Source organism: Zerene cesonia, chromosome 6, assembly GCF_012273895.1.
Source record: "Zerene cesonia ecotype Mississippi chromosome 6, Zerene_cesonia_1.1, whole genome shotgun sequence".
NCBI classification, from domain to species: Eukaryota; Metazoa; Arthropoda; class Insecta; order Lepidoptera; family Pieridae; genus Zerene; species Zerene cesonia.
In genome coordinates, this window is record NC_052107.1 from 1,481,032 (window position 1) to 1,495,529 (window position 14,498).

Genomic DNA, 14,498 nt, shown 5'->3' on the forward strand with positions numbered 1-14,498 from the left:
AAAGATAGATCATAGTCTGGATTAACACATAGGCTACTTTTTACAGGCGAGTGACGCCGTGGGTTACAGCTAGTTATTTATATTATCGACGATTGCAGCACAAGTCAGAGTTATTGCGACTTTATTTAATTGTTTCGTTAGCCCTCAATGTTACCGCGACTTATAACATGTTTTCTGCATAACGTCCTGTTTAAAAAATTGTCAAAATATTTTAACATTTCTAAATATATATGCTGTAAGTCCAAAAGTAGTTATAAATAGAAATTTATGTGACGAATGACGGTCACGCGATAACGCCAAGATTATATTCAAAGTGCTTTTGAAAGAAGCTTAATTGAATGAATAAGTTCAAATTATGTTTAAGTTGAGTTGAGTTTAGAGTTGGGAGAAGAAAATTTGATTAAATTATAATTAAGGCACAATTTCCTTCGTGCCGCTTAATAAACTGGCTGATATTAAAATTAGTTTACTACAATAACGTATAACTAAACGTATATGGTACTGATGGAACAATCTCGATTATTTTAGCACGGCAACAGGCTTGTATGAATAAATGGAGGTGTGAATGGTAGACAAAAATATAGATGCAACACCGTGGCGTCGAAATAACAAGATAACATTGCACTCGAATCATATAACAGTCGTTTACAGTAATTGGAATCACAATTACTATAGAAAAAGGTTCATTTTCGACTACGCCAAATTTCAATGTATTCTTTATTTAAAATCTATTTAGAATACATGTATGCGATTTAAATCATTACATGTGTGTGTGTGTGTGTGTGTGTGTGTAAGAGAGAAAGTGAAATCGCCCAATGCTCATTCTTCTTTCTATGTGTTTGTTAATGAGATGATACGATGAGTTGGTACGCAGGTGGACCTGCGACACATGGACGAACAAGCGGGCAGTAATATTGTGTCAGTGGGCGTGGACCTCTCCGAGTTCTACATGTCCGTCGAGTGGGACATACTCGAAGTGCCTGCAGTGCGGTGAGTGACATAATATGTTTATTTATATTATATGGTTGCTTTCAGATTTGGCCCAATGGTAACTAACGGAAAAAAAGTCTCAACACAAAAATAATTAGTTTTAACAAAAACTAAACCGCCCTCAAATTGTCAAACTTAGACCATGTTAGAATATCCTTCCAAACTGCAATTGTAGTATATTTATATATACCTTGTATTTAAATACTTTTCATCTGTTCTTTATGTTAATTGAATAAAAATATCCGACCTGGTTTAGGAACAACGAGCATTTGGTAATCGAAGACAGTGATATCATAATTGAAGCTTTACATCCTGATTATGAAAAGACATATAAATTTAAAAAATGGACTATTTCACCCGCATCATCCATTTGCCCTATACAAGAACACTGGTCTATTAGGACACAAAAAAAGAAAAAAAAAACAGAGAAACACAAGTACTACAACTCACGTTATTTCGTAATTGTTGTTTGTGTCCAAAACCGCAATTTCCTTCAACACTAAGCAGACTCATCATAAATTGATTACAGACGAAATTTCTGCTTCTAGTTTCACTCAAAGGCTCTTAGCGGTATGCCCGTGGCTTTAGTTATTACTTATTAGTACTAGCAAGTTTTCGATATTATGCTTTGTGTATTTTGTGTTGATTTTTCATAACTTTTATTAAATCGTCTTTAATGATAATCGTCTCTTACATGTGGACATTATTTCAGTGACTATATCATTGAGTCCTGGCCTAGTTTAATACATGACGTATATTACTATCATATTATTCTAATATTATAAATGTGCAAGTTTATGAGGGTGGATTTTTATATGTATGTTTGTTACTTTTTCACGCGAAAAGCACTCAACAGATTTTGATAATTATATACAGAACATATTTAATTATCTACTGAAAAAAAAAACATCTTTATTAAAAATTTTGCACAGTTGATAATAACAATAACAGCCATTACACTCAGATTCCAATTAAAAGCCTATTATAATTAAACAATAACACGAAATTTAATCGTTTATCTTTCAAAGTCTTATTTGGTGCTTTTTATTTCTCTATCTGTAAGTGTTTATCTGTAAGACTTATGTGTTCTTTATGCTTGTAAATTTTCATGTCTTTAATGTTTATTCATTGTCTATTAATCGTAAAATATACAATAAATATTCAAAGTTATCGTATTTTTGGGTTGAATCAATGCTTTCCCTTTTCTTTTTATACGTTTTAAAAAAAAAGGTACAATCTAAATCTTCATTACTTCGGTACTCCGAGTGGAAATGACAGAGCATAGAGAATTATACTTTCAAACAAACGACGAAACGTTCCAGAAATTTCCTTGTTAAGTGCGTCTCATGTAACAAAAGTGATTTAAATGAGACTTCGCTGCAAATGAAGAAGTTTCACGAAATATCTCGGCTGAAGTTGTATCATTCAGCTGAGAGCTTTTACAAAAATCTTGTTAAACAAGTATCTACGTTTCAGCTGAATTTGTGATGAACACGATAATTTAGGTACCCTTTTTTCTACCAGCTATGATAGGTTATGTAAGGTAACGTTTTGAATTATATTTTTTTTATGTCATAAGCGACCAACTGAACTGTTGATTGCGATCACCACCGTCCATGAATATTCGTAGAGTTAATGCCTTTGCGAATGCACTGACCGTTTTTAAGGGGAAAGGCATATGGATTGACGACTGGAAAGAAGGAATAGATCGGGAAGGGTGAGGAAAAGGCCCATTTGTGCGTAAGTGTGGTCGACTCCCACAAAAGGACCACGACACATTAAGAAAACCTAACTTCTTGATTCTTTGGAAGCTTAGGAACATAAATCATATATGAAACAAGCCCATCTACTGTTTCTATTGAGAATAGATTTTTAATTATAGTAATTTATGAAAGGATATGATATGTGGTAGTCGAGCACGCTTCGGCACGAATTGGACCAGCTCGCACCAGGGAAGTACCACACCCCCACAGATGACCGGCGTGAAATAGCATTCTGCTGTGTTTCGTTCGGTGAGTGGGGGAGCCGGAGGCCCATATCCTTTTCCTTACCCTTCCCAGTCCTTTCCTTTATTCCTCTCGCCAATCCTTTCTTAATCCTATCCCAATTTAAAGTCGGCAATCCATTTGTAGAGGTGTAAGGTCTGCAATGGACCTTATGCCTCTCCAAATGTTCATGGGCGGTGGTAGCGCTTAGCATCAGGCGTCCGACCAGCTCCATTGCCGACTGTAACATAAAAAATATGAAAGTATCGTATCGTGACTCCTATTTAAAATAATTAAAACTTATGACTGTAAATTTTATGTTATGAACTCACAACAAACTTAAATTTATATACTGCTAATTCCTCTATCTATCACAATCCGTTACATATATAATTTTATAAGCACTTAATGCCAACGATTTTATCTAGATAAAATCTAGATTCAAGCGAGCAATTTCAGACTGATAAATCGACCTAGATGGGAAACCGGCTTTCACTGAACGTTCCAAATTCTATCCTGTAATTTTGAGTGTTACATCATCTCGCCGTGAATTTGCAAGAAATATCTAACTTAACTTTAGAGTTAAGCACAGATAATATATTATTATATATATAATTATCAGTGGTTTGGGCTTTAAAATGCATTTGAGAAGGAAAATTAATGAATGTATGTAATGAAGGATTAGAAAAGCATTTATTGCCTTTTATATTTGATTTTTATTTTATCTGTATATTTGTTTTCATAATGCGCAAAACCATTTTCTCAATATATATAATCTTTTAATGTTTAATTACTGTTTATATATAATATAAATATGTATAATGTATGTATGTAGGTATGTAAGAATGAATGTATTTCTATGATTTTATAAGTATGTACTTTTATTTTTATATGTGTTTTTTTTTTGCATATATTATGAACTTATATATTTGCACCTCTTCCATAAATTTGTATGTTTATAGCTTCTCCTTGACCACCTAATTGTCTGGAAGAGAGATCTCTGCCTTAGCGATGAGACCGCCAGTTGTACTCTTGAATCTGTGTAATAATGTGTATATTCTTTTATTTATTTTTTTATCATTTGGTGCACAATACATCTTTCTTGTTGGTTATTTTATTATTATATTTTAGTTAATATATATCATTGAGTATGCTTACATCCGTAAAATATATGTGCGTCTTGTTGTTTGTAACGGATGAGTCCATTAAGCAGTTTTGTATCGGAAGCCACAGTCTGACCGCACGTTAAGGTTTCGACACAAATTGAATAGGGTGTACTCATGTTGCGTATATTGTGGGAATAGGGTGACCATTTTTAAAGGTTATATTTAAATTAACTTTCGCAGTTAGCCTTCGTAGTAAAGAAAAAGGGGATTCCCCACATATTTTTAATTGCCTTGGGATTTCCAAAATAATCATAATAATAATTATCCTCTTTCCTTTCTTCACAAACTATTTCTGTACCAAATTTATGACAAAAAAAAGTAAAAATCTAATATCATTATATGCACAATTTATTTTATACCCATATCCCTAATCTAGCATCTTTATAAATTGAAACATGATATCGCTTTTACAGCGAACAGCTGAGACGCAAGTCAGCGCTGAGTCAGCACATCTTCAATATTCCGCAAGGAAATATAAAATTTGTCCATGTTTTCTTCTATCGATGTAACTTATTTTGGAACGTTGTATAAACAGTTTGTTAATGGTAAAAAAAGCACGGTTTCGTCGAAGAAGAATTTGTTTTGATATTTAGCGATGTTAGTATAGAGTTTTATTTATTGATTTGTATTTCTTTAATCGTTACATAACCATTTTACTAATGTAACACAAAAATTAATCAATAGAAACTAAAGCACTACTTGGAACATTTTAAAAAAATCAAATCTTAAAAATGCCTTGCAAGAATACAACATTATCTATATCTATAATTAGAGATCAGATTTAGTGTCTAATCTCAGACACACAGAACAACAGACTAAAAAAAAGTTTTATCTCCTTTTATTTTTGAAATTACAAAGACGTCAATTATATTTACATATACAGATTACAAGCTCTTTGAAATCATAAAATAACCTTAACATACCTAAAATATGTAAGCTGGTATACGAGCACGAAATATAAACCTTGCGGCAGCCCTACATTACCGTACTTATGAGGTCGATACAAGCCTCTCCGCTCACATCCGCTTAGCTGGTAAGCCTGCCCTTTACACCCTTATCTCGATATAGAAGACGCAACTTAACACACATAAACATATCATTTACATATACGTATAATCTTTATAGGGTTGTCGATGGTCACAAGAAGTGGTTGGCAATCGTAAAGGTTCGAGAATACTTTAGTGTGAATATTTTAAATATGAAACTTCTCAATGTTTGTGTAGAGTTTTAACAACTTTATTTCGATCATGTGGACAGATATAATAGATATATTGGATTATTATTCAGTATAATTGCTCAAATCTGTATTAAATTAAGTTATATAAAGTCTAATATAAATCATTAGTGGTGGCTCAGTGGTGAGAACCTCGGACTTCAAAATCGATAAGTCGGGGTTCGAGACCGGGCGAGCGTGCAGGAAATAAATTGATTTTTCAATTTATCTGCGCATGTGGATAACATCACCACTGCTTAAACGGTGAAGGAAAACATCGTGAGGAAACCGGCATGTCCAAGAATTAAAAGTTCGACGACATGCGACATCTGCCAACCCGCACTTGGCCAGCGTGGTGGATTATGGCCTGAACCCTCATAGGAGGCCTGTGTCCCAGCAGTGGGAACATATATGGGCTGATGATGAATATAAATCAAATTTGAATGAAATCAATAAAGAACAGTGTATTAAATAATGATTTTTAACCAAAAACTAGAAAAATTGTCAGAACTAAACGAAAATTTTAATGGGACCACATGGCAGGCAGGAAAAAAGAATCATAAAAATCGGTTCACTCAGTAAAAAGTTATGAGGTAACACATACAAAAAATACAGTCCATAACCGCCTTTTTGAAGTCGGTTGAAAACAACCAAATGTTCACAAAGCATAACATTACTGGTAAAAAACGAGAAGAAAACTTTTAATTAAGTCTCGAATAACAGTCACAATTCTATTCCACCAGTTCACCTAAATTCAAAAACACGATTCTAGAGACCTAATATAAAAACAAATTGGGGATAACACAATAACAGAAGGTCGTGTGAAAAGGCTAATCGCTTGAGATAAAGTCAAGATTCGTATCACGGTTCGGTCTTGCCCTTAAACGTTATTAAGACAAGACGTTTTTGCAATAAGATAAGAAACCCTAGATAAAACTTTGCAAGTAACATTTTAATTCTTTTGTATATTTATTTCAATTATGTCTTATTATTTGTCTGTCTTATTTATGAAATAGGGGAGAAAGAATTACCTTTATATATCCGTCCCAAATTCGACCTTGTACCCATAAATCGTTATACCTATTTATATCATTCAAGCAGAACCACTTAGACGAAAGTGTTATTTTATTTCAACTCGGTTGTTAGACTTTCTTTAGGCTATGATTTGTCGTAACTCGGGCGTGAATGGGACCTTTATATGAGATCAACTACTATTTTACATTAGCAAAGAATACAGATAATATAATTATAATATTATGTATGTTGTGTATTTTGGGATTCTTGGGAGCTTTATTTTTATTTTATTAAAAAAAACTCAATAATATTAGTTTATGCAACGAGTATTATGTTGGTTGAATTTTACCTAATATTCTATTGAATGTAATTAAATGTCACTTTGTTTTTTATTTGTCACAAAGGTTTTTTATAATTGATTTATACCTGCCCACTCAAAAATGTAATATTTTTAAGATATATTAGCCTTTTCCACGATGTGACGTCTTTTTTATGCCGTAAGTGGTTCGCCTGATGATATGCGATCACCGCCGCCCTTGAACATTCGCAGAGGTAAGTCCTCTGAAATGCGCTGCCCACTTTTAAGGGGAAAGGGATCAGGAAAAGTTTGATGACTAGAAAGAAGCAATTGACTAAGTAAGGAAAGGGAAACTTGCCTCTCGCTTCCCAACCCAAAGATTTAAAAAATAATTATTTATATAATACCAGTTTTCTAGTCGTGGTGTCGCTCGCGTAGTAAAAGGAAAAAATAGACAGTCTGAGGCATTTTCTGTATAGTTCCCGTTACCCGGGGGTTTTTGGTATATAAACTTTCCTATGTCCTCTCCCGGGTTTACAACTATCTTAGTACCAAACTTCAAACAAAAGCATACCTAGTGATTAAGCCGTGACGAACAGACAAAAAGATAGACAGATAGACAACATTTCGCATTTATACCATTCTAATGACTTGTATGAAAAATTTAATCCTATACACTCCAATTTGTTTGCCAAAATAAAGCAAAAGGCATAAAAAAGCATCAGGTAAGACAAATGTCAATGTGGTTCAAAAATACGGATTGTTAACGAAAATACGGTACACATCTAGCAAAATCAGCTCTGCATTGAAATACACACAGTATATTTAGTTTCTCTACACAGATGCTTTTATATAGCGAAACTATGAGTAGTGAAACATTTTATAAACTTAGCCATTGTCATATGAACCCGGGGGTAGCGGAACAAATGCTATACATTTCTCATACGCACTCCTCATATTGCGGCTTTTGTCGGTGATTCTTTTTTTTATTCGTTCTAGGTTGCCAGGTTTCATGAAGTTTGAACTCCAGGAAGGTTACATGATATTTTATAAAAGTTCAGACCGACATATACTTTTTGATGAGATGAAAGGAACATTTTACAATATACGTTACTCTTTTACCTTTATATACTTAATGATATTATGTATAAATACATTCCATATGTTATTACAAAATCCATTTTATTACATTAAATTATAGGCTAAGCAATTACCTCAGTACGTTTCTATATAAGAAATGTCTCATTTCTAATATATACAAAATTCACAGGAACGAAAAGTTCTACACGTGTTGTGACGAGCCATATCTCGACATAACATTCAACATCACCATGAGGCGGAAGACCCTCTTCTACACGGTGAACATCATAATACCCTGCATGGGGATCTCGTTCCTGACCGTCCTTACCTTCTACTTGCCCTCAGATAGCGGGGAAAAGGTATTTTTTTTTTTGTAATTTGACGGGATTTTTTTTAATGGTAATATGTCAGAACTATTTGCCAGTGTCAATTTATAAAAGGTGTGGATACAAAAATTTTATACAATAATGAAAGATTGAAACACGCGTATAATCAGAGAAGTAGCGCTTATCCATATAAAATATATATCTTTATATAACGCTAATCTATATAAATATAATAAAAATTATTAGTGAATCAAAAACTAAATCAACTTCTTTGTTAAATAAATTTACTGTATTATAAATAATACCATAATAATTTACAATTTTTTATTATTTCGATAGACAAACTCTTCAATAACTTCACAATCAGGTTTTCTTTTTTGGTGATGCTACGATAGCACGTTAGGTTTTAAACTTTCTTGTTAGGCAAAGGACTACATACAGCCCAATTTTTTTATGTTTCGTTTCCGAAAAATGTATAATCTGTTGATATATATAATATTTTAACTTGACAGTGATATTAAGTGATTCTTTGACATAAAATCAAATATAAAGCACACACATTGTCGATAGTCATGTAAACTAAACAAAAAATGTAAAGAAAAGTATCCTAAAATGAATTGTTCGCCAACAATCCCGTACTAAACTATTAATGTATTCTCCCAATGATTGAAGGGTCTTCAGAGAATTACGGCGTCGTTTGACTTCGCCAGTAATGACATCGATAAGTGAAAAAATTGCTCCAATTTATCTCTCCAGCTTTATTCTTTGAATCCATGATTCAACGTAGTTTCTAGCACTTTCTCCACATTTATTTAAATATTTTTTTTTTTATATACAATATTGCCATAAATAAAGAAGAAACGGGTTAAAAAAAATACACATATATATTTTCGCGCGCTTATCGAGTGCCATTTACATTTATCTGTATTTTCGTTCAAATTCTATTGCACATCACCAACTGTATACAAACGCTCCAAAAAGAGCACTAAATTTTAACTATTTACTGAAAGCTGTTATCTATTGTTTCGTTTTGGTTAAATGTGAATAACGTTTATGTGTTTCATAATTTTAATATTGGTTTGTTTAAAACCAGTATTTGAATGAAAATTAATAAACATTCGTGTATTAATAATTTAACTAGCACGCACTTATCTTTTCTAAAGATATTTTTAATACCTAGTGCAGGTTAAATTAGATTAAAGTGCTAATAAGTATACTGGAAGTATGATTTAAATTCATTAAAAATGTTTAGCATATTTATATAGCTACTGTTGAATTTTCTATTTCACAAACAAAATGTTAATTTTCCTTACATTTCCAGGTGACATTATCTATATCGATACTTATTAGCCTCCACGTTTTCTTCCTGCTGGTGGTAGAGATTATACCACCCACCTCGCTTGTCGTGCCACTGTTGGGGAAATATCTCATTTTCGCCATGATTCTGGTATCAATAAGGTAAGTTTTTGAATGTACACTATAATAAAATACAAGACATTTCATATACACTTTTAATTGCGTATTTTGCGTCATTAATAAAACGTATAAATAAACTTCAATGCATATTGCGTCATAAACTTTTTGATGAAATATTATGTAATTTTATAATTTCAACAAATTCAAAACATCTCTTAATGTCATGTTGTATACTATTTATCTATTTTTTGGTTTTGTTATCCAATAACTCCGTGGGTTTTCAACCGATTGACTTGATTTTTTTTTTGTTTGATGGTAAATTAGTCATTTGATCCCATTCATTACAATCTAGAGTGGCACCTTACCCTTGGGACGTCGGTGCCCTTTTTGTAGAATATATTTTGCAAAAATAATTATGAATGCACAAGCAACGAAGTCGCAGACGCCAACTTGTTTCAAAATAAATCTTGCCAGCTTCCAAGGGTCCTAAAGAATCAGTGAACGCTTTGACACTTAGTTACCTAAATCCTTTGAAAGCTGTGATTTTTCATGTGGCAACACGTGTACCGTTTTTCAACTCTGAAAACGGGTTTAACTTCATAAGTTAGTTCTTTAAGTTTAATTTTTAGTTTTATAGCATTGAAATGCTTTATAAATGAGAAATTTTGAAAGAATAGAAAAAATTTGATCACGAGGCAGGATTTGAACCTGCGTTTCTTGCTTAACCGTAGTAACGCCTAGCCTCTCGGCCACCCGTGATCCCGCCACAGTAATCGAATTTCTTCTACTCTTTCGGCGTTGCTACGGTTAGGCAAGAAACGCAGGTTCGAATCCTGCCCCGTGATCAATTTTTTTCTATTCTTTCAAAATTTCTCAGTTCTTTAAGTTTCCCAAATTACAAACGGTATAAAATTCAAAATTCATGTAAAAAAATGTTTTTCTTGCGATAAAATATAGTTTGAATCAGAGGCTAAAATATAACGAGATAAAATCACTCACAGTTCCAGTATTATTATAACAATAATAGTAAAACAAATAAACATTTAAACAATTAACCTTAACCAACAAATCGCGTATAACTCCAAACATAAGTTTCTGTGTTTAATCACCTCCCGGGTCGCGATTACATTCCACAATTTACATATAAATTAAAATCCACTTCCAAAACAAGATATTTGATTGCGTAACTTTTGAACAAAGGACGAGGAAGGGATAAAGCGTTTGTGCCAAAAATTAGGGTACATTGCGTTGGAAATATTTTCATTCGAAGGGATTGGACTATAAAAATAATAAAGTTGAATATAATAAAGTCATCGAAGTCAAAAACTCAATTGTTTCTAGTTTATATATAGGTAGTTAAAATACTAAAAGCTTTTAATTATTCAAATATTATTTTCACTCATTTCTTATCGAATAAATATAAAATTGGGACATGAGTTACATATAAAATGTTTACTTAAAAGATTTTTTTAATTGTTTTGTATCTATACACAAAAAGTATGATATTGTAAATAAACTTAATATTGTGTGCTTATCATTAGAGCGAGTATTTATTTATTACATATTGCTTATTTTATAAATTATTGTACAAATCACTATTAACGTCAAAACTATTATAGTATTTATCATAAAAAATGTTCGTTCATTCACAAAACATTATGTAAACCAGGTTTTCAGCTCACTTTTAAAATTACAATTTTACACGCTTCATTTTCTGTCTGACCTGACCCGAGCATGTAGCCTGCGGTGGTATTCGATAGACCAAAGTAAAAAGAAAAATACACCCATAAAATAAAAATCCTTTTACTGAAGGGTAAGTGTTGCAGCGGAAAATGCAGAAATTTGTGTTTGAATCGGTGTATTTATCGTACACCAATTGTTGATTTATAATGAGTGAGATCTGGAATTGACAGTCTTAGAATTCGATGCCCAGTACAGATAAATAAAGGACTATTTGCCAGATGTAAAAGATTGGTCTACTTTATCCAATAGGTGTTAAATCACTACATAGTTTAAAACAAGTCGCTTTCTCTGTCTGTCGATATGTCCCTATGTATACTTAAATCTTTAAAACTACGCAACAGATTTTGATAGACTTTTATAAATAATTTGATTTAAGAGGAATGTTTATATGTCAAAATAACATCTATAAACTACTCCGAGTTTAACGTGCGAAGCCGCGGGCTAAAGCTTTATTATATAGGGCCCACACATGCAGTTATATTTTTCTTCCTAATACAGCAAAGTTTTGAGATAAACACATACAAAATACTCGTTGAACTTAGTAGATGTTTTTTAACCATAACAGTGGCATAACTATCGCAATTCATTTATTCTTTTCTTAGTATTTACTGGCATTTTTCCTGATCAAATATCTCAAGAGTCTTATCGGAATGATATTATTATTACTTAGTATTTAACCGATTGTCCAAGATTTTACACTAAATATACGAAAAAATATACAAAGGAACATTAAACAAAAAAACAAACAATAAAGAACATTAAATGAAAAGCCGCCTCAAATTGCAAAATTTTTATAATTAACACAATGTTTGGTAGTATAGTAGGTAAGACAATAGACAAAAAAAGGTAAACTACAAACAGGGACATACAATAAAAACGTTAAAGTTTACGTAGTATTCGCAGAGGGTCCTCCACCGGCACTCGAGTGACAACGCTGTTAGTTCTGACAGGTCCTTGTGATTTGACTGGTATCTCTGTCTCTTTCACACCGCCATTACTTTAGTGTCGACTGTAAACCATCCAACGGCATTGTGGCGCCAAAAATTATTTCATCTTTCATGTTTTTATGAAGGTTTCGCGAACTTTGATTATATTCAACATTCAGGTATAATTCTTAGTTTTATTGCATCGAACTGCTTTTTAAATGAGAAATTTTGAAAGAATAGAAAAAATCGATCACGAGGCGGAATTCGAACCCGCGTCTTTTTTCCGAACCGTGCTACCGTTCAAAATTTCTCAACATTCAGATAGTCATAATGAGGAACTAAGTCAACTCTCACAAAAAACGTAATTTGTGATAATGCCAGTCATTCTAATGTAAATATGTATATGGTTACGAGTAAAATAGCCTCATAGGAGGCCTGTGTCCCAGCAGTGGGAACATATATAGGCTGATGATGATGACGAAAATAGCCTCAAACATCTGCAAAGGTCTAACTGCCAAGTGCTATACAAGTGGGCAGAAGATATTTAATGAGTCCTGCGTCATTAATTTCATTTACTTTTATAGAACGTTTTACATCGTTTTGTCATTATGTATAATGTTCACCTTTGTAGTAATATTATATTTTATGCTATTGCTGTTAAAAAAATTCTATTAAAGAAATAACAAACTAGTAACTAAATCCTAGTAGTTTCTCTTACACAATATGAGCTTAATTACCAGCTTATATTATCACAGGCTAACGCAATTTACCGACTCGCATAAAAAGTTATAGCGCACCAAAGATTACGCCTGCAGCCACCCCACTGATTAACGACATATATCTTGATTAGCTAAGACGCGCATGCGGACTCGATGCCGAAGTTATTCAATACGAGGGAACTTTCAGATTTCGGTTAGGAATCCAATTGTCAAGGCCCTTTCTTCATAATGTGTTGTTGATATAGGAAAGAATCTTTTACCTCTATTGCGGGTCGAATATGTTTTAATAGTACTTGTATTTCAAGACATGGTTCAAATGTAGGGACAGAAAATAACTATTTATATATTTGTAACTTTTAAATGCTACAATTTTGGCACAGTAAATAAATAAAAACGAAGAAAAAAAGTATTAGATCTTATAGCATAAGAGTTAAACTACGAAGTTTATTGTTATAGGTTATATGTATTAGTACGAACAATTAACTACTATTATATTATTATACACTATAAAGTTTAAACCATCAGAATGCTAGGAATATTACATTTAATCATCTTTAACCTACAGACACTACGATATACAAATCCTATCTTACTTTCTACTACTAGCATTATAAAAGTGAAACTATAAATTATAACAATATTTAAATTGATATCGCGTCTCTCACAAGCGAAGCTTCCCCAAACAGAAGATTGGATCAACATAATATATGCTACTTTTTACTCAGACACCACGTGAAAGTTTCAAAGAAGACACCACTAGTTTCAAAATAACAGAAGATGTTACTTCCAGTATATGCGTGACAGTGGTGGTGCTGAACGTCCACTTCAGGTCGCCGCAGACCCACCGCATGGCGCCCTGGGTGAAACGCGTGTTCATCCACATTCTACCACGGCTGCTGTTCATGAAGCGACCGCAGTATAAGTTTGATACTACGAGGTACGTACCTGGTGTTTTTGGTATTGTTAATTACTTACGTTTTTTGTTTTGGGTTTTTATTTTTGAAGTGAAACTTCTTTAGAATCGTTGTGATTTCAAACCTGATGCAACGGAAAAACGACAGGTAAGAGACACAAATACAAAATGTGTAGAATGAAGCCGGCGAAGAATGAGACAGAAATATACATACTATTTTATATTTTATATATATTCATCTCATTCTTTTGTCGATTTACTGAAGTTTCACTTCTATAGTGTGTGAATCGCACACACACCTTTTTTTTTTGACTGGGTGTAGCAGAGATTCCTCAGCGATAAGGTTCGTCTGTAGTCTTTAGTACATACACTTTTTTAATATTTTGTTTGTGGACCTCACATGTATGCTAAAAAGTTTCCATTTCACGAAACTATTTAATGGTGACAGAGTTTTTAAAATCGGTCTAGTAGTTCCTGCGATTACCCCTCTTTATTGTACATACGTACACTTATATTATAAAGGAAAGGAGGAAACTTTTGTATTTTTGTATGTTTGTAAAGTTTTCACGCAAACACCACTGGACCGATATCAAAAATTCTCTCACCATTAGAAAGCTGCAACTTCCCTGAGTGTAGTATACCTAGTCTTGCCATAAATATTGTAATAAAGAAAAAAGAAAATTGTTAACTGCAAATAACATTTATTACT

The 14,498-nt window shown here is 32.7% G+C and overlaps 1 protein-coding gene across 1 annotated transcript in view; it reads left to right on the forward strand.

The window, feature by feature from the left end:
- LOC119840333 (acetylcholine receptor subunit alpha-like) overlaps nucleotides 1–14,498 on the forward strand; it is a 64,406-nt gene that overhangs the window by 36,912 nt on the left and 12,996 nt on the right. Inside the window, exon 7 of the mRNA XM_038366892.1 lies at nucleotides 13,667–13,813. Within this exon, the coding sequence (XP_038222820.1) occupies nucleotides 13,667–13,813 (147 nt within the window). The remainder of the gene's footprint in view (nucleotides 1–13,666; nucleotides 13,814–14,498) is intronic.